Source organism: Spermophilus citellus (genome assembly GCF_964194105.1).
Source record: "Spermophilus citellus genome assembly, chromosome: 5".
Classification (NCBI taxonomy): domain Eukaryota; kingdom Metazoa; phylum Chordata; class Mammalia; order Rodentia; family Sciuridae; genus Spermophilus; species Spermophilus citellus.
Window position 1 is genome coordinate 115,550,905 of NC_138186.1, and position 21,873 is coordinate 115,572,777.

Below are 21,873 nucleotides of genomic sequence, written 5' to 3' on the forward strand. Positions count from 1 at the left end.
GCACGTACAAGGCCCTGAGTTCAATCCTCAGCACCACATAGAAATAAATACATAAAGGTATGTGTCCAATGACAATTAAAAAATAAGAAAATTAGTAAAATTGGCAAATCCCAAATACAAAGAAGTCCATTTCAGTTTTGGAACAAAATTGCATTCTCCAGTGGTATGAACTTTAGAAAGTGTGTTTTATGGATCAAAGAAAGTATTCAGTATGATGCGTTTTTCTTCCCCAAGAAGGAATTTTTAAATAAGACCCTGAGAATGAAATATTCTGACAGTTTTCTTTCAACACACCTAAGACATCTATTTTTACTCATTTAATATGGTTTAATGAAGTGCTTGAAGGCTCAGGGACCAAATTGCCTTTGGCTCAACCCTAGTACTGTCACTGTGTATCCTTGGACATGCTAACGTTTCTGTGCTGCAGTCCTCATTAAAAAACATGCTTAAAAACAGCATTTACTGATGGGGGCACAATACAGATTAACTGAGGTAATAAATGGACAGTCCTTAATAGTACCTGAGACAAACAACAAAAAAATGTTGGCTAGTAATGTTAGAAAATGCAAACATAAAGTTTTATCATAAAATCTCTGATAAAATATATAAATACTGGAAATAATATAAATACAAGTCAAAAACTGTGATAAAGGGTAAATAGCACTTTCCTCTGGCTTCAGTTATATGAACTGATTAGCTATGAAACTATAAAATGCAATTTCTCCAATACAGAGTTAAAGAATATATATCAACTCCACATAAATTAATCAGAAAGTAATATAACTAATTTCAGTTATTTAATTTGACTTACGTTTCATATCCATATTTCGGGTTTTATAAACAAAGTATGTATAAATCTGTGTTGTGCGTATTAGAATCTGGTCTCCACTATACCGTATTGAACGATACCACCAAGAACCCTATAACACAAACAAAAAAACAATAAAGCAAGACAACATTAATAAATGTTAAATTTGATGCAAAATATGTTCATGACAAATCTTTATATTTCAATTCAACATAAAATACTCATAATTAATAAAAGCACTTAATCTTTAGAACAAATACTTCTATTGCCAAAAGCCTAAATACAAATGTAAATTACTATATGTGTATGATTAAAGAACTTAGTTTTAGGAAAAAATTATTTAAAAACAAAACAGGAAAAAGACCACTCACAGCTATAAACAGTATGTTAGTTCCCAATGGACAGCACATGCTTAAAATTTTTTCAATAAATGATTTCACAATTGACATGATACTCTCATTCACAGTAATTCCAATGATTGGCTCTCACATAAAATGTTAATTACTAGCCTCACTTTAGGACCCAGATGAACTCCAGGATCAGAAAGAACACAAGTCACAAAAGTAGTAAGTGGTAAAAATCTTAAAATTTTATGGTATATCTCCATATTATGGTTCTATGCAGTTATTATGTTTTTTTAAATGAGGCTTCTTTATATGCTGTGCCCCAAATGTAAAACAAAAAAGGTCACAGGAACAATACATACAGTAAAATTATATAAAAGATTTTTTTAAAAAAGTGCACGTAAAATTTGAAAGAGGAAACAAAGAGTAATTATTCTTGACAGAAATAAAGTTGGGGACAAATGAAAATAAACTTTCATTTTAAACTCTAAATATACCTGTATTACCTCAGGTATGTTTTACTTATGGATTACAAAGACAGGCTCTTAAGTAACTCAAGCAATTTCACCTTTAGAAGATCTTTAAACGTAAGCTAAGCAAAAATTCTTAAGTTCAAGGATTAATGAAGTACACTTTAATACAAATTAAAATATTATAGGGAGACTCCAAAAAATGCCTTCCAAAAAAAGAAAAAGAAATGTTAATAAAAAGGGCTAGAACTTACCACAACAACTGGAAGGATAACCATAAATGCCAATCCATATACAAGTAAAACCTAGAAATGAAAAAATTATGACCTTTACCAGATAAATTATAACAACATTCATGAACATTTCTTTTGAGGTTTATAATACGAAAGCATTGTTAAAAGTACTCTTCATGTATTATCTCATTTAATCCTTATTCTCATACTCTATGAGAAAGGAATCACTACTGTTTTTCTCTTGTTGATGGGTATATCCAGTACACAAAGGTTATATAGCTGGTCCTAGGCACAGCTAGTGGCGGATCTAGTAATCTATAGAGCCTATGCTCTTATCCACCATAATAAATTATCTTTTGATTTATTATTTACTGACAAAATACAGAAATGGCAAAATGTCTTTATAAATTGTTTTCCTTCCAGTCAAGTATTCCATATACCCACACCTTACAAGCAGTTAGTGCCCTGGAAATAAATGACAATAGAAGCCCCTGAAAAACTGCCCATCAAGATACACTTCAAAATTTTCTGTTTGCTAATAAACATCTACTGAATTTTCCCCCTACTGCTTGATCCTAAATCTTGTAGCTTCCTTACTTACCTCCTATTCCCACAAAGTAACCCTAAGCATGATAAACCCTTATATGCAGCAACTATCTACCCCTACAAACAATTTCAATATGTCATAAAATGGCCATTTGCAAAACAAATGCATTCAGAACTAGCTCCTAGACAATTATTTTCAAGAAAGTTGTAGTAAGGAATCATCTATTCTTGAACAATAGGTAAAATAATTCCCAAAGTTTTAGGTATATACTAACTCTTACTGATTCAAGCCTGATGTCCTACTGCCTTCTGAAGTACCATATGGAATACATATTGTTTAACTTAACATACATTAAAATTAGTTTAGCCTGAATAAAGGTTTTGGAAAAAAAAGGATTTCAATTTTGAGTAGTCCTTAAATGTGTATCATAAAAACCAGTGTTCTCCAAACCAAAACTAGGACCTGATCTGAAAATACTTTTGAAAGAAAATAAACTTTAGAACATACTACCTCAAACCAGCAGCCCAATAATAGGAACCAATTGTTTTCTCCATTTTGTAAAATACGGAATATATTCAAGTTAAATTTAAAAAGTTATACCAGTATTTTCTTTGTAAAAGTTCTTTAGATTATACCAAAACACATAGTATATAGCAAAAATTACCACAAACACATCATGATATGTCTTATCTAAACGTACTCACCAAAATTGAATTTTTCTGGTCAACTATCCAAGCTGGCAGGGCAATTCCAAAGCTTGTGGCTGAAATAGGAAGAATATCATAGTTTCTGAAGAATCTCTACTTTTATTTTCATTTTTTATATCTCAAAATTCTACATTCTTTCCCCTTCCTAAAAATACCTAGAGAGATTACATTATGTGGGCATCATTAGACAAAAGTTAAGGGATACTTTATATCTAAAAGTTCAAATTTTTCAAAAAGAAGAAAAACAACCCTATTTAAGTACAAGTTTTTCAAAAACAAGAAAAAAGTATTTACATACACAACTTTCTTCCTAAAAAACCTAAATTCTTTTATATGTCAAGTCTATATAAACACTATGAATATGAGAAAGTCTGTTATTAGTTTACAAAAAATATTTTTTTCACCTAATTTTTATCTACTGGAAAGAACAATGACAGTTACTGCTCTTCTCTCTCAAAGTTTTCAAACTAGTCTTCAAAAAGAAAATTAAAAGTAAAAGGAAACCCAATTTGCATGTTTAACTATTATAATTTTCCTATTCATAAACTAAGAAAATCAAAATGCTCTTTTCAATATATACATTTTCATAATATATACTATATATTTTCATAATATATACTATATAACCAACATTTTACAATGATCATATACTGCACCTTGAGGCCCATCTGGATTTCCAAATTCTTCCCAATTTTTTCGGGACTCTTCATCTGTTAAACTAGCATAAAAAAAATAAAGCTGCAACATTAGAAAGCCACATCTGAAAAATATATACTTGGAGAGACAAACTACATTAACCAACCAACTCATTTCTCAGAAGACACTAATTCAGAAAATCAAGATAAAAGTCTCTCTGATATCAGGGGAAAAGGCAGGGAGCAAAGATTGCTGTATTAATAAAAACTGCTAACTACTAAGCCTTGATACATATTCCTTGCTAACTCATGAGTTCTCAAGTTGAGCCAGTACATTTTCCGAAAAAGCAAGGAGAATTATAGGTGACTTTTAATTTTTCCCGGAGAATTATAGGTGACTTTAATTTTTCCTTTATAGACTCATATTTTCCAAAACCTCTTCAATAAACATGGTTATAACTTATGATAAATACAATGTCTTTAAAAAATACAAACAATGCATGATGGTAGGTCCCTCCAAAACATTTAGAGCATATTCTCAAAGAACACCACTTTTTCCAATGTTGTGGAAAAAGTCATTTGAATTATGATGAGATCATAATTTTCTTCTAAGCCAACCATCAGCAGAACAAGAAGTATACCTCCTAACCAACAGACTCCAGGCAAGATGAAAGCAACACAATGATTTTTTAACACCTTGCTATAAATGTAGGTCATTAGAGTCATTTAAACACAGAGCTCAAGACACAGAGTCAAGATGGTATTATCTCAGTTTCCAGTGTAGATATTATAAAAAGCATAACTTTACAATGGCCAGGTATGATGGCACACACCCACAATCCCAGCTACTCAGGAGGCTAAGACAAGGAGATCACAAGTTCGAGGCTAGCCTGGGCAACTTGGTGAGACCATGCCTAAGACTAAAAAATAATGCCCTGGGGATTCAATCCCCAGAACCTTAAACAAAACAAAAACTTCACAATGTAGTCAAGGAAGATAACACAAACCCATAAAAAAATTGATCAATGAAAGAAAGGCATTCTGGTGGACCAACTGGCAAAGATTCTGTTTACTTTCAAATCTATTTCTTTCCCCAGAACTTAAGAGGCAATGTCAGGAGCTGACCTGGATACAGAAGCCTTTAAGTCCTGATGCACCAGGGTTCTGAACAATTATTGCCTTCAGTCTGGCACAGTAGTGCCAGGTCCCAGTAACTTGGGCATTACCCCAGCTCAGAAAACAAGGCATGGCTCCAGGAGTGGTCGTCACCTACAGGGGTTGAGTTACACTCACCTTTTCTTTGTAATCCTACCCCTTTGCCCTTTTTGGGCAAATGTTCCATAGATCCTCTCCTTATGTGTCCCCTATATAAGAATAAAGAATTCCAGTGGAGCTCTCTTTCCGTGGACCCTTAAAGTCAGAGAGCCGTCACAGATTTGAAAAGGTACCTCTGTGTATTTGTATGTTTTCTTTGCCGTTTTCTTCAGTTATGCTGTGAACCCAGCATTAGGTCACCAGCTAGCACAGATGGTGATAAGGCAACACAGTTTCTGACCTACAAATCATTTTTACTGAGAGGCAATAAAATATTTTTACAAGTTAATAAAAAACACCCTTAGGTTTCAATGATTTGTGCCTTGATATTTTTGGTCCTTGTTTAACTGTAACTCACTTATTTGACCCAATGCCACAGCAAAATACAGGAGCCAGTGAAAAGTATCTGCTTGCAAATTGATAAGAGTGATGCTACGACTTCTTTTCTACAGAGGGATGTTTCTCAAAATATTCTGCTTTGGTTTCCCTGGACAACTGTCCACCAAACCTTGAGCTTTAGCTATTGTTTCTCTCAATATTCTGTCTCGTAAATAGAACATTTCCCCCCCCCCCCAACAATTATCTGTCCTCTCTGCCTTTCTAATGATGGCGGCAATGAACCTGTTTTCTAAACAATATATGAAAAGCTTGCAATTGTAAATCACAGCTCATATCACAGAATCATTTTCTAATTTTTTAAACAGTACACACTTGGTTATAATAACATTAACTCATTCATCAAATTGTGGTGTGCCACTGTGAAAGACACCATGTTGGACACTCAAAGCAAATTCAAGCAACTATTTCAAGTAAATGATTCAAGCAAATCAGCAACTTTATTTAAAGTCAATTTAAAAAAACAAGTGATTTTTTTTACTACCTATGAGTGCTTCAGTATAAGCATTCCTAAGAGTTAATGTTCATTAACTCTCCACACCATCATGAGAGTGGTCATGAATGTCTTGGCTAATGCTCTCAAGAGCTTCTACAGGCCAAAAAAAGATGTAAACCCCAAGTTCTTATTAGGCCTTGATCCAAAGTCATCATCCAGTTTCTGTGATGATGAAGCATGGTTACAATGGTAAATTTAAATCACTGATGATCATAGAGCTGAGAAAGTTGTTGTGAACTTCACAATCAGGAAAAACAAGTACAAAGTGACCAGTCTCAGGTTTGATGTGTAATTCAAAGATCTAGAAAAATGGCAGAACAATTGTTCCCATCCCCTCAGTTTGCTTTAACTGTTCTGACAATCATAGCTGATAATTCCTTCTGACGAGATCTTCTGAAGAAGAAATATGAAACACACACAAAGAAAAAAATCATAGGATTCTTTTTCCAGGGATGTCATGGATACATACAAATAAAATATTTCAATGTTAAAAATAAAAGTAAAAACTAGAGTTGCCAGGTGTGGTGACACACCTATGATGCCAGCAGCTCAAGAGCCTGATACAGAAGGATCACAAGTTAAAAGCCAGCCTCAACAGAGGGAGACCCTGAGCAATTTAGCAAGACAAGAGCCAGGCATAGTGGTGCATACCTGTAATCCCAGCAGCTCAGGGAGCTGAGGCAGGAGGAGTTCAAAGTCAGCCTCAGCAAAAAGCAAGGCTCTAAACAACTCAGTAAGACCCTGTCTCTAAATAAGATAGAAAAAAGGGCTGGGGTTATGGCTCAATGGTCGAGTGCCCCTGAGTTCAATCCCTGGTACCAAAAAAAGAAAAGAAAAGAAAAAAGGTGGCTAGGGATGTGGCTCAGTGCCCAACATCCCTAGGTTCAATTCCTGGTACCAAAAAAAAAAAAAAAAAAATACAGTTGCAGTACCTTAAATAAGCCCGTGATTTCAGCATAGATCATATATAACAAGCTTAAACAGGACCAATGATGCTATTATAATTTTTTAAAATTCAATAATAATAAAATTCATATAATAATAAATGTAGTTTCTTAAACATGATTATATCCCTTAACTTTTGGAAAGAGGCAACACAAATCCTATTAAGAATGTAATGAACTCTTATGTCCCCTGTCCCCAGGGAAAATGCACATTACAAATTCATATAAATTCTGTATACTACAAGCAATATACAGAATATGTATTGGCACACACCTTCTACACACCTCTAAGTCGAGAGGCAATGAAGATATACTTTCACAAGATAGCAAAAAAGTACACTTAGTTTCCAAGTGACTTGGGAGGCTGATGAAGCAGGTGGATCACAAATTTGAGGTTAGCCTCAGCAACATAGTGAGACCATCCCCCAAACTAAAAAAGGGCTGGAGATGTGGCTCAGCAGTGGCCCTGGGTTCAATTCCCAGTACTGTAAAAAAGTAAAATAAATTCTGTAAATAATTTCAGAGACCCCAGATTACTGTAAATCCTGATGTAGAGAATGCTTTCACTAAATTATATGTGAGCAACCCTGAGTTGGCTCTGTAGAGCTAAATTACATAGTCAAGTGCTGGAGCACAAGAACACATTTTTTTAAGTTGTAGATGGACACAATACCTTTATTTTGTTTATTTTTATGTGGCACTGAGGATCAAACCCAGTGCCTCACACGAAAATATCTTCAAAGTAACACCTATGCTGTCCACTTACTATATATATCTTAAAGAAATGTTTTACACCTGAAAGCCAAATTTTAACTACTGCCCAGAAAAATGAACCAGAGAATTCAATGGTCTAACTTCTTAAAAATAACCAGTCTTTTTAAAGCTACATCTGGCATGTGAAAATAGGAAAAAATATTTATTATAATGGGCAAGGAAAAGAAATTACATAAAATCATCAAAGCAAATTCTGAAACAAACTGAAGATCAAACATATATGCACTGCAAAGGCTGCCTGAATTAACTGGGATAACGAGATTTATTCGTAAAATAGAACTTCTCAATTACTCAAAACTTACATTTAATAAAATAGACATCTTGCCTAATCTAGTTGGACTCATACAAGTTACAAAATCTCAAAGTTATGGGTCCCACTAACATTTTACTTATTCATTGGTCTGATAAGCCATTAAGTATTTAAAATATTTTACACACAAAATATTCTCTAGCTTTATCACATAACTGAGTTGAAACTAAAAATCTTATATTATTTTTCTGAACTTTTTTAAAAGGAACTGAACATCATAAAGTCAGAGCTAGCAACCTGAAAACAGAAGCATAAACTTGTTATAATACTTGAAGACTAAGAGGGGGAGAAAAAGCCCTGCACCAAAAGCACTAAAATTAAAGCTACTAATTAAATAATCTTGGCTATCTGACACCTCTGACAATCTTCAGTTCTTAAATTACCTAAAGACAGCAATTAAGGTACAGCAATAATTAAGGAAAAATAGTAAATGCTTGAAGAAAACATGTTGAAAGGGGGAAAAAGGAGACAACTGAAAAACAGCAACCTGGAGAAGAGCTACGGAGAAAATGTTGGTCCCACTTCAGAAGCTCCTAGATACCGTTACTTTAATACAGAATCATACAGTATTTCACAAAGATAACCAGTAAGCCACAAAAAAAATGTAGGGAATAGGTAAAAAGTCTGTGTTTCACTAAGCACAAAAATAACATGTTTCCAAAACTTTTGTCATTCATATTACTTTCACAGTTTGCTATTAAATCTGAGTCATCCATTGTCTACTTATATTCTTTAAATCAGTTGACAAAATTATACATCACAATTCCTCATAACTCTTTAATTCAACAAAAGAACTAGGTGGGGATGTACCCATCATTAAGTCCTAAAGATTCTAGCTAACTTTAGTCTCTTGTAGTATTAACACCCAAGAAATAATAACTTCTTAATTTTATATACTCTATTCTGTCTTCCACGAAGTGTACATAAAGTGTTCCTCAAGGGCTGGGATCTATCTCAGTGTTAGAGTACTTGCCTAGCAAGTGTAACCCTGGGTTCAATCCCCAGCACCACAAAAAAACGACAGCAAAAATGTTCCTCAAAGTTTATAAATACATAAATAAAATCTGTACACATAATGCACGTTTGAATAATGTTTCTTAACAATAACAATACAACTCGCCAGTCCCAACAAGAAAAATATGATTTGCAAGTCCTGAAAACTTTCTTAAAGAAAACGTTTCTTAGCAAATAAATAAGAATTTTTTAAAAAACCTTTAAAAAATCACCTCTCAACTAGTATTTAACAATAAACTAGGAATAATCTACTAAAATGAATTTGCAAAAAGATACCAAAAATGAAGTATTTATTGAAAGTAAATATTAAACTTGCCTTTAAGTAGTGTAAATGAGGCAACTACATTGCCGAAAAAGAAAAAGGGGGGGGGGGACAGAACTAGCCTAATAAAAGCCTCAAAATGAAAACAAGGTACGAGTATACTCTCTTCCACTTGAGATGCTTACAAAATAGCTCAATGAACTCCTCACTTACTACTTAATTTAACTAAGTTCACATGGCACAAGTACTACTTTCAGTGCCAACTTAAGTTACTTAAAATTACGGTTTCATTAAATTACAATTTTAGGGCTGCAGAATAGTTCCATAAATAACACAGCATGTGAGGTCAGCATTTAACAAAAGTGTATGACACTTATTTTACTTACTATTTTATTAAAACACAAAACTATCTTTTCCCCTCTACAAAATGCATAATGGGTCCTATGATACTTACGCTGCATAAGCTTTTGCTATCCTCATGAACATGACTTCATCGCCTCCTTTATCTGGATGATACTTAAGTGATAGCAAACGATACTGTTTCTTAATTTCTGCTACTGTTGCTCCCTAAAAGGGAAAGCTTTGTGTTAGTAAAAGCAAGCACCATGTGGTAAAGAAATAATCCAACCTATTTTGACAATAAACTACTTAATATTCTGACAAAAGAAACTGACATTTCCTCCTACATATTTTGTACCATAAATTTCACCCCACACATTTTAAAATAAAAGTATTTTTATTTTATGGAATTAATATATCCTGCAGTACTAGGCATTAATGATTTTAAAATGAAGCCACAGAATGCCACATTTAAACAAAAGTATACAGATATTTATCAAAAAATGATCACAGTAAATTAAGACTAGCTCAAAAATGCTCAAATCAAAGGTTTGCTTCCCTTATAATCTGAGGAGGACTGGAAACCATCTCAAACTCCTGACTGCCATAACAACAGTTGTTACAATAAGAAAAATCATATTATATGCAAACTTTTCTTCTACAAAGCAGAAAACTAGAAGATGAAATTACTCCTTACTCTGTATTATATAAATCTCTGAATCAAGCCATCTGTTGAGCAAATTAGAAGAAGTGATTTGGGGGAAAAATGGAAAGAGCACTAGATTTAGCTTGGCTACTAAGAAGCTACAGAACACCAGAGAAGACACAAATTTTCCAAGCCTCATTTTCTCTATTTGAAAAAAAGCTAGATGATCTCTATCATTAATTTCAGTTCTAACATTCTAATGATACACCCAAAAGACAAATTTTCAATGAGATCCCCAAAACCAGATTTAACATACTGCCTACATGTCAATCAACACAAAGGCATAAGATTTTTAACATTCAACTAATATAAATGCCCTCCCATTTTTTAAATTTTGCATTAGATCAATCTTAGAGATGTCTTTCAAAATATGCTAACTTCTGATCTTCAAATATTTTAGCAATTACAAAACAATACTTAAAATATGGCAATTAATAGCTTCAGCTTAAATATATATACATACGCATGTTAAAATGATAATAAATTCATATCTTATTTTAATAAAAAATTTTAACTAACTGAAGTCTGATTTCTCTAAGGCATGGTACAATTTCTTTTAGATGTGGACCTATTGTGTTTTAATGGGATCTTTAAAGTACAAAATATAATAATACAACTTACAGGATCCAAATTTAATACTTCATAAGGATTGTATTCTTGATATTCTCGATCTGTTTTGGACACTTTGTATGTAAGGAATAAGAACAATGCCCATCCTGCAAGTAGAACTATTTTCCTGTTAAGAAAAAGATACATGAGGTATAAATAAATACATGTGAATGGCTTTCCTTGAGTCTAATGATATAGGGAGGTTAAGGCATAAAACAATATAAACTAATTTCATAGCACTCAAATTCTACAGCTGCTGAGTTGAATATTCCCATTAAAGCAAGGATAATATCTTTCTCACTTTTGAATTCTGTAAAATCTAGTACAGTGCCTCCCATGTAATAAATTTTCTGTTTACTATTTGTAGAATTTCAAGTCCAGGAGTTAATTCAAGTTATTAACTTACTTGATTAGATAAAATATGTAAATATTATGTATTCAGTAATCAAAATATATAAATATTAAGTATTCAATAAGCTACTGAATGTAAAAAAAATTGCTCTTTACCTAGCAATTACATTTTTAGTATGATAAACTAAAAAAAGTAATTGGTCAGCTGTGCAAAGATGAATAAACAGCATTGTTTACAGTGGTAAATCCTTGGAAATAATCTAATGTCCATTTACAGGAAATTAAATGAATAAATCATTTATAAAGAATTAAGTAAACTATGATGCAGCCATACAAGGTAACATTTTGTAGCCAATAGATAAAAATGTGCATTAGTTAAAATAAAAAAAGATATAAAACAACATATAATTTGACAAAAAATTTATTTCTTCTCCCTCCAGATGTTTGAAGGACATCTGGAAATAAGGTATTAAAAACCTCAAAAATAACACCATTTCAGTCTATCAATCCTTTCCAAATCAAGAAATTTAGAAGAGAATAAAGTAGAATGAAGTATGTGGAGTATAAAAGGGTAGTTATGGATATAAGTAGTAATAAAAGAAAATAACAAACTTAAATACTCATCCAAAAATTACTGAATAACTGTTACAACCATACAGAAAAATACTTTCAATTAATAAAAGTAAAATTTCCTGTGAAAGACTATTTACCTTGTATTGTTAAATTTAAAAGAGAAAACAGCTTTCAAATTATTTAAAACATAATCCAATTTCTAGAAATAAAAAAATTAGAAACATATAAAGTAATCATTGTACAGTGGCTATCTTTAGGTAAGGACATTAAATTATTTTTACTTTTTTTATGCTCTTTGGATAACAACTTGTTATACCAAACAGGATTTGTTAGCAAAAACATATTAAGAATCAAAGAAGGACAAGTCAAATAAAATTGGAGTGACTTATTTTTAGAACTACAAAGAAAAATTTATGTGTTTAAATTCTTGGAGTAGGAACATAGTTTTTAATTATGTTCATCATTTGGAATAAGCCTCTTCATCTAGACTCATCTGAAAAGATCTTGTTTCAACCTATCCACTTACCTTTATCACCTTGATTTTTCAAACAAAACAAGTCCTATCTTTCAAAATTCCCTAAGCTTTCCTTATCATCATGCTTTTCTCTCATATCTTTCTACCAAAAATTTCCATTCCCTATCTCTGCTCACCCAAACTCTACTTTTCCTTAAATATTCAAGTCAAGTGACCTATCCTCCAAAAAGCAATCCTTAACCTTTGCCAAAATGATCAATAGATGACTATAGTTAAAGACACAAAGAAACACAAAACATGACTTTCTCTTCTAACTCACTCCAAGTTCCTTGGACAGCTGGATAGAATACTATTCAATCTTGACTAATCCCAGGATAGCTTAAACACAGCTGGCAATCAGATATAAATTTCTTTTCATTTGGCCAAAACAATACTCTAAACCTTAATAAAGGCATATCACTTCAAACTGTTTTCCATATCGTTTATATATGTCCACCTATGCCCAGAGAGGGAAACATGTAGAAAATCCCTTCACTTTGACCTGACTATCAAGGGAGAGGGGAATTGAGAACACAAGCTTCAGAACAAAAATCCCTCAGCTCATCTCCCACATTCCTCACTTATTAACTAAGAAAGGCTGGCAATTTGCTTAGCCTTTTACATCTCAGTTTCCAACTTCAGAGCGAGTTTGAGAATTAAATGAGATTTAGCATATAAAGAATTCAGAAGGTAGCTGACAGATAGTAAAGAATCAATTCATATAAGCTATGGTCTATTATTAATAACTCTTCCAAATCTCAACTGTGAACTTACATCTGTCAGAAAAGCATTCTTTGTTATCTTGAGTCAGAGGTAGAAGTCCTTCTACTCTTTCGTGGTATCACCCCTCTCCCAGCCCTTACTGCTATCATTTAGATGTGCTTTGTCCCCCCCAAGGGTTCATGTACTAGAGGCCTGGTTTCCAATGTGGCAATATCTAGAGGTGGCTGAACTTTACAGTCTCTAAATTATAAGACTGAGAGATTTGTGTGTGTGTGTGTGTGTGTGTGTGTGTGTGTGTATGTGTAATTAGCCTTGCTGCTTCATAAAAGTTAATTTAAAACCTTAAGGCCTAGCAGAAGGTGGTTAGGTCATTAGAGGTATCATCCTCAGAAGGGATTAATGTTGTTCTCATGGTTGCCAGAAAAAATTATCATAAAAAAGGAAGACTGGCCCCTGATTTCCTATCTCACCACATAACTTCTCTTCCTTCCCACCATAATGCCATTCACCATGTTGTGATGTAGCCAGGAAGGGCCTCACCAGAAAACAAACGGGGTCTCCTGATCTTTGATTATCAGCCTCTAAAACTATAAGCCAAATAAACCTCTCTTCTTTATAAAGTATACAGCTACTGGTATTTTGTTATAGTAACAGAAAACAGACTAAGGCACTAACTCTAATATAATTATTTGTTTATTTGCCAGTATCTCCCTAAGATTTAAGTCGTTAGCTGCATGACTTTGGTCAAGTTATCACATCTTTCTTTGCCTTGGTTTGAGGAAAAGCACAAATATTTACCTTGAAGTTGATACAGAGTTAAATAACATAAAAAGCACCTAGTATGCAATATGTACTCAATAAACTTCTAATTATCACCATGAAATGCAAACTTGACCACATCACCTCCCTGCCTTTAAACCTTTTTACAATTCCCCTATAGATTTAACATAAAACTGAAATTATAGCACAAGATACAGAAGACTTGAATGTCACTTTCCTCCTCACCCTTCTCCTTTGTTCAGTCAGTTCCCAAATTTACAAATTACATTTTACCTCTACTACAGGCTACAATTTCTTTTTAAGCACGTCTTAGTCATTATAATCCCTATTTTAGATGATACCCGAAGAGTAAGCACTAAGGCATGATTTTTACTGAAATCCATTACTTACTTTACTGTAGGAATAATATTTGGCTGGGGTTTTAACAACCGTAAACGATACCACATACATCTTCCATATACTTTTCTGATATTCTTTAATCGAATTTGCTCTGCCAAGAAAGAAAAATGAGTTAAGCCATTTCTCATAGTGAAAGCAAAACCAGAGTTAATACCATACTCACCTTCATTACCATGCTAATATTTCATTGGAACATGAAAGTGCTGTTGTTCAAATAACCCCTACAAACATTTACAAGATGTTTGTAGGTTCAATTTTCTGCCATTTAGAAAAAATGCTCTATTTGGAAAACTTTTACCTACCAGGCAACTATTTTTTATGTGAGGCTTGACTTTTCTCTGTAAATGTAAAAACTGACTTGAACCCAAAATATTTAGTCATATAATCAGTACTTCTGAGAAATTCTCTCCTCTATTCTCTTCTTCAACAAAAGATATCAAACAGTTAAAATTTAATTTATTAAGAAAGCTAAGCAGGGCTAGGGATGTGGCTCAAGTGGTAGCGCGCTCGCCTGGCATGCGTGTGGCCCGGGTTCGATCCTCAGCACCACATACAAAGATGTTGTGTCCGCCGAAAACTAAAAATAAATATTGAAATTCTCTCTCTCTCTCTCTCTCTCTCTCTCTCTCTCTCTCTCTCTCTCTCTCTCTCAAAAAAAAAAAAAAAAAGCTAAGCAGAAATTATATTCATCAAACATGAAAATAACTGCCTACACCAAAATATCTTCCCATAAGAACTTAAGATAGGTTTATATAAGATCTTTGACAAAAGCTATTATTTTAGTCACTTTGAAAAATTTGTAATTCAATAAAAAAAGGAATTAAAGCTTAAGTATAATGTAGTATTTACTAAGTTAACCACACTTAGTTTAAGAAATTCACCCCCAGGTTTAATTTTTTTTTCAAAAAGTTTTAAAGTAAAAATCTGCCTTTTTATAAGCTAAATTCGAAGCAAGGGCTTTGAAAGCCAAGAAGCACTGCTGATAATTATCCACAACCACAAAAAAAATTAAAATAAAAACAAAAAAGACATGTCATCATGTCATCTACCTTCCAGCAGCCTCAATACACTGTGGCTCCAAAGGCAACTCAAATATCCTTAGAACAGTGCCCTTACAAGAAACAAGCTTCATCATATGCCATCAAGTTCTCCCTGATCTTAATCAGATATGAAGAAGACTTACATTCATGTGGATGTAAAGATCAAACAGACTGTGAAGAAACTGTATGATACTAGTGTAGCTAGATGGAGAGAAGGCATGTGTTCATCCAGCTCCTATGATGTTTTGAATATCACCATCAAAACTGAGTCCAGCTAATTCTAAATATTAATATTTTTAACATATTTTAAAAATTTACCAAACTACAATCCTTACATGAGATGCCACGTTAAGTAAAAGAACTTAGCAGACAACAGAATACTCCAAAGCTGCCATATAAGAAGTCCAACTACCCTATTACTACACACTTTGAAGACGACATTTACATAGGAGAGCTAGTTACCTACAGGAGGTTATCAGATATCAGATATGATGTAAAGAAGGGTAAAGGACAGTGGCAGAAAGAGACTGGTATACACACACACACACACACACACACACACACACACACACACGGGGGGGGGGGGGGACCCTGCTTTAAAAAGTACACTAAGAAAAACGGAGTCAGTAATTTCGCTGCCAGAGCAAATAGTGACAAATATGAAAAAAAGCAGAAGAATGAATCCATGATATTAGATTAGAATTGAAAGTATCAGTATGGATTAATGTCTTTTAACATAAAAATACAAATATAGGTCTACATACACACATACATATTTCCCTAGCTCTGTCTACAGTGCAGGCCTAGAACAGCAAAATCCCAAGAGTAGTGAGCACTGCTAGCTCCCAGATTTTGGCTTGTAAACACCATTCTCTATTAGCAGGAACCAAGGATCCTAGTACCTTCCCACAAAATATAAATTACCAAGGGTAAGGCCAGATATGTAGCTCTGTGGTTGAGCACTTGCCCTCATGTGTGCAAGAGGTTCAATCCCCAGCACCACAAATAAATAAATAACCAAAGGGGAAAGAATGACGCTACAGTGGGTAAGTGTGCCTCTAAAGATGTCCATATCCTAATACCAGGAACCATTAAATACACATTATCTTCAATGGCCAAATGGACTTTACAGAAGTGACTACATTAACAATCTGGAAATAGGGAGATTATCCTAATGAAACTAATATAATTACTGGGATACTTCTAGGGGGAAGCAGGAAGGTCAAAGACAGAAAAGGTGATATAAAGGAAACAGAGATTGGAGTGATGACGCCCTTTTGAAGATGAGGAAGATGACATAAGCCCAGGAACACAGGCTGTCTCTAAAAGAGGAAAAGTCAAGGAAACAAACTACCTCAAATCCTCCAAAAAGGAACCAGCCCTGCCAACAACATAACTTATGTTGATTTTGGACTCCTGGCATTAAGAATTGTAAGAGAGAGGCTGGGATATAGCTCAATTGGTAGAGTGCTTGCTTGCCTTGCATGCACAAGGCCCTGGGTTCAATCCCCAGCACACACACACACACAAAAAAATAATAATAATAATAATAATAATAATAACAACAACAACAACAACAGTAGTAGTAGTAGTAGTAGTAAGATAACAAACTTGTTTTAAGTCACTAAGTTTGCAGTAATTTATTACAGTAGCAGCAGCAGGAAACTAATACAGAAAACCTGACAGACACCATCTTAAGTGATCAGTGAACTATTCTAATGAAAGGACAAATTGAAATCCTACACCAACTGACAGAATGCAATGAGAGCACAGACTGTTTTGTGAAATTCCTGGCCTAACATAAAATCTGAATCTAATAATGAAAAAACACCAGATAATATCCAAATTAAAGTTCATTCTACTAAGTAACTGACCTGTAATATTTAAAGTCAAGCAAAGATTAAAGGACTATTTCAGACTAAGGGAAACTAAAGAAACATGTCAACTAAATGTTACATGTGATTCTGAACTGGATCTCTTGCTACAAAGAACATCACAGAAGTGTCAAAACCTGAATGAGGTCTGACAATGAGATCGCAGTAATATTAAATTTTCTGACTTTTCATGATTAAATTATAAACACTTTTGAAAATACACCACTGATTTTTTTCAATCACCTCATTAAATTAAGCCTTATAGTCTCACATTTTCAAATATAAAATCAAGGAAACATTTGATAAGGTTTTATAAGAACCAGCTAAAGTTTCTTTATTAACCAGACAGCTTGATCTATTCAAAGGAATAATGTTCTTCTAATGTCTCTGACCAAGAAAAAGTACACATGATTTTCAGCCCCTATATTCTTGCACAATGTGTACTTGCACCTGTATGCCACACTCTTTCAACCTAAAAAATCAGTCAACAAGCACTACAAGCCAAGAATAATGGCACACACCTGTAATCCCAGCTACCCGGGAGGCTGAGGCAAGAGGATGGAAAGTTTGAAGCCAGCCTCAGCAGCTTAGTGAGACCCTATCTCAAAATAAAAAAAGAGCTAGGGATGTATTTCAGTAGTAGAATGCCTCTGGATTCAATCCTCAGCACTAAAATAAAAAATAACAAAAACCTACTACAGGTTATGATTTATATATTACCATTTAGATTTCCAACACAACTAAATATTCATAATACATATCCCAACATAACTAAATATTCATAATACATATTCCAAATCTTTGTATAATACCCTCAAGTTAAAGGATCTATCACAACTATCACAAGTCCTTACTGATGATTTTTAATAAGACACTTAGAAGTATAAAAATAAGTTAATTTATCAACTTCTAATTTTATAACTTCTAGTTTATAACTTCGTTTCAGAGCAACTCAAAATTATGTTAGGAATATCATTAATTGTTTTTGAGTTTTTTTGTTTCTTTAATTTTTTTAAATTATAGATGGACACAATACCTTTATTTTATTTTATTTATTTATTTTTATGTGGTGCTGAGGATTGAACCCAGTGACTCACACGTGCTGCGCAAACACTCTACCACTGAACCACAACCCCAGCCCCTCATTAATGTTTGATACAGTTTTAAAAGAAACTATTCACATGTAGAAAAGGTAAATTCCAACGTCATAAATTAATTTTGTGACTTAAAATATTATAAAAAATATATCATGACTGCTGTCAGCAGCATAACTTTAGTAAAGCTACAGGGACAATAAAAGGTTTGGGAGAGGTGACTGCAGCTATACTTCAAAAGCTCCACAGTGCCTTGTTAAAATAGTCATATCTGTCCATGCCAGGGCGATCTGCCAATCTGCAGTATAACTGAGTGAACTCTTAGCACCATATTCACAGAACCCGAAGAGCTTAAAGAATATTAGCCAAAGTGAGGTTTTCATACCTGTTTGCCTGATTATCACAAAAGAAAAATTTTTTAACTTTTAGATTTCTAATTTAACATCTAAATTTAAGAGTTGCAAAGGATCTCATCACATAAAGTTGACATCTCAAAATTCTATCCACTTTTAAATGTATCCAATGAAATCTAAAAACCCATACCAATGTCATACCTTTTATCATCATTCACTTATAAAAATTAATAAACAAGTTCTTCATTCTACTTCCCCCACATAGTTTTATCCTAATGTAATGTATTTTTTAACCTGGTAAAAGTCACTTCTCATATGGTAAAACATACTTATTAAATTTATTTTTTTATTCTCTGTGAGTATAAAGTATTTTCCCATTTACTCATTTCTCTGTGAGTAAAAAGTGTTTTGAAAATGTTCAAGCCACCAGAAAAGTTTTAAAAATATTAAAATGAACAATTCCCTTCACCTAAATTCACCAACTGCTAACATCTTGTAACTCTAGGCTCCTCTATTTCTTTCTTCCCCAATCCCCTCCTCTTTACCTGGACAATTTTAGAATAAGTTGCAAACATAACTGCAGACTTTACCTCTAAATGTTTTGTCATATGTCAAAGAACAGTGGTAAATTCTATCATACTCAAATTTAACACTCAGAAAGTTTTACATGTTAAATTTTATGACATCATATTTTTGGTGTTATCATACAATACCAATATTGTAAATTGATAAATTATTAAAATAAAATGTAAAATGTCATGCTTTCACTTACAAGGAACTTGTAGATATCTCAAACTTTCAAAAGGGTTAAAAACTTTATACTAAAATTTATTTTAAATAAAAGCACACTTTTGTCAATATGGCCTAATGTTTGGTTGAATAACTTTAATGTACTTTAAGTATATTTTGTCAAAATATGAAGTTGCAAATTAGCTATATAACTAACTGGCAAAGGCAGTCCTCACCATTAAACTAATCACCAAAATCAAACTGTCAAAAAAAAGTTGAGGGGCTGGGGATGTGGCTCAAGTGGTAAAGCGCTCGCCTGGCGCGCTGGGTTCGATCCTCAGCACCACATAAAAAAATAAAGATGTTGTGTCTGCTGAAAACTGAAAAATAAATTTTTTTTTTAAAAAGTTGATTTCTTTATTCCATTAAAATAATTTTACTATTGAGGATTATAAAAATCATTGAGAATTTAGAACATATCTTACATACAGTTTACTAAACTTAATAAAGCCAATTATATAGATAACAATTTATTTCATTACAAATTATTTGAAAGAAATGACATGCCATTTTTTCCAAAATATACTGATTCCTGAAACTATTACTAAATTCCTAACATGTCCAAGAAAATAGTAACAAGAATCAAAAGAAATTTTCAAAAAGACTAAAAAAAATTAGTTTTCTACCTACCCAGTGCATCTGGTCAAGCCTATATCACACCTCACTGTGGTAACACTAACTTAGTCACTTGTTTGGACAATTTTAGTTTTTTATTAACTTAATAAGAAAACCAGTTTTACTATAATCATGATTTGTTTTTTCAGAATGTTCCAAAGTAGGAAGACCTGAGAATAACAACTTGGGAAAGAAAATTTGAGAATCACTGCCCTAGCCCACCAAAAATCTAACAGTCATCATCCCAACCATAAAACAGAATAACAGAAATAAAGGTTCTATTATCTCCTAAGGCTAGTTCAGAACCATTTTAATTTGGGAGAGACAGAGTCAAAACTAAATACTACTTACCTTCACCACTACTCAGCACACATAAATCTCAGATTTTCCAAATTGGAAGGATTACAGATATTCATATAACACCTACACCTTATGTAAATTCTGTCAATGGATAAAGGAACTCAGAAGGCAACTGAGTTCTTGAACTAAAAAAAAAAAAGGCAAATTATCCCACCATCACTGACAACCTGGACAACAGAAGTGTAAAACAATATGATTCTAAAAGAGCTGTTCTATCTTCCTAAAGCTGGTTCCTGATTGGGCAGCAGTATGTAACTATGTCATATGCTTATACATCTCAATTTTCTTTCCCTTTTATGATTCTATAACAAATAGTAGGAAGTAGAGTTTTTCAACCCTGGCATTATCAATATGTAATTCTTTGATGTTGAGGGCCATTCCGTGTATCATAGTCCCTACGCACTCAATGCTAAAAACACATCCTCAGTGGAAACAATTAAAAAATAAATCTCCAGAAAATTGCCTCTGATTTAATTTCTCTCTCTCCACTATCTCTCATAGAGGATTCATCAAGAGCAACTTTAATGATATGACCTACAAGTCAGGGACACAGGGAGAAGAAAGGAAAGGCTAGGAGAATAAACAGAGGTAAAAAGAAAACAATTATCTTTTCCCACTATCCTAAATACATCCTTCAGAAAAAAAGGGAATCACTGTTGGAGTACTTTCGGAAAACAGAGAAGACAGGAAGCGCTCATTAATGTATTTTAAAAGATCAAAGAAGCCAGCTGGAGCAAGGTAGTGCACACCTGTATTGTAATCCCAGGAGCTGGGGAACCTGATGTAGGAGGAGTCCAAAGACAGCCTCAGCAATTCAGAGAGACCTGTCTCTAAATAAAATATAATAAGGGACTCGGAAAGTGCCTCAATGGGTAAGCACCCCTAGGTTCAATCCCCAGTACCAGGGGAAAAAAAAAAAAAAGATTAAAGAAGCCAAATTACAACAAAACTTCAGGAAGATGATCTCAATTAATGCTTGTTCAGAATTCTTAGTGTGTCATCTGAAAGCAGAATAATCAATAACACATTATCACTAGGGGTAGAAACTCAAATTTGTGTTAATTGCCATTATAAGCAACTTCTGTAAAAAAACACTTTAAAAATACAGTAAGTAATTACAGTATGAAGATAAAAAAACACACTACAGGATGATCACAATACCTAATGTTATATAATATCATATGTTTGTCTTGGAAAAAATCTCTAGTAAGAATATCACACTCAGGGGCTGGGATTGTGGCTCAGCGGTAGAGCGCTCACCTAGCATGGGTAGGACCCAGGTTCCATCCTCAGCACCACATAAAAATAAAGGCATTGTGTTGTGTCCATCTACACCTAAAAAAATAAATATTTAAAAAAAGAAAAAAGAATATCACATTCGAACTCAAAAATGCTATAATCCCAAACAAATAAAAATGAAGGATAATCTGAATACTGTTAGATGACTCAAAATAGCTTTAATGAGCTGCATGCGGTGGCATGTGTCTATAGTCCCACCTA

The 21,873-nt window shown here is 33.3% G+C and overlaps 1 protein-coding gene across 1 annotated transcript in view; it reads right to left on the bottom strand.

Annotated features, from left to right (window-relative positions):
• Nucleotides 1-21,873, bottom strand: part of SEC63 (SEC63 homolog, protein translocation regulator) — a 61,311-nt gene that overhangs the window by 27,131 nt on the left and 12,307 nt on the right. The window contains exons 2-8 of the mRNA XM_081294901.1: nucleotides 14,240-14,339; nucleotides 10,921-11,035; nucleotides 9,709-9,821; nucleotides 3,766-3,827; nucleotides 3,107-3,165; nucleotides 1,877-1,927; nucleotides 812-920 (exon numbers count right to left, since the gene is read on the bottom strand). Coding sequence (XP_081151027.1) covers nucleotides 812-920; nucleotides 1,877-1,927; nucleotides 3,107-3,165; nucleotides 3,766-3,827; nucleotides 9,709-9,821; nucleotides 10,921-11,035; nucleotides 14,240-14,339 — 609 coding nt within the window. The remainder of the gene's footprint in view (nucleotides 1-811; nucleotides 921-1,876; nucleotides 1,928-3,106; nucleotides 3,166-3,765; nucleotides 3,828-9,708; nucleotides 9,822-10,920; nucleotides 11,036-14,239; nucleotides 14,340-21,873) is intronic.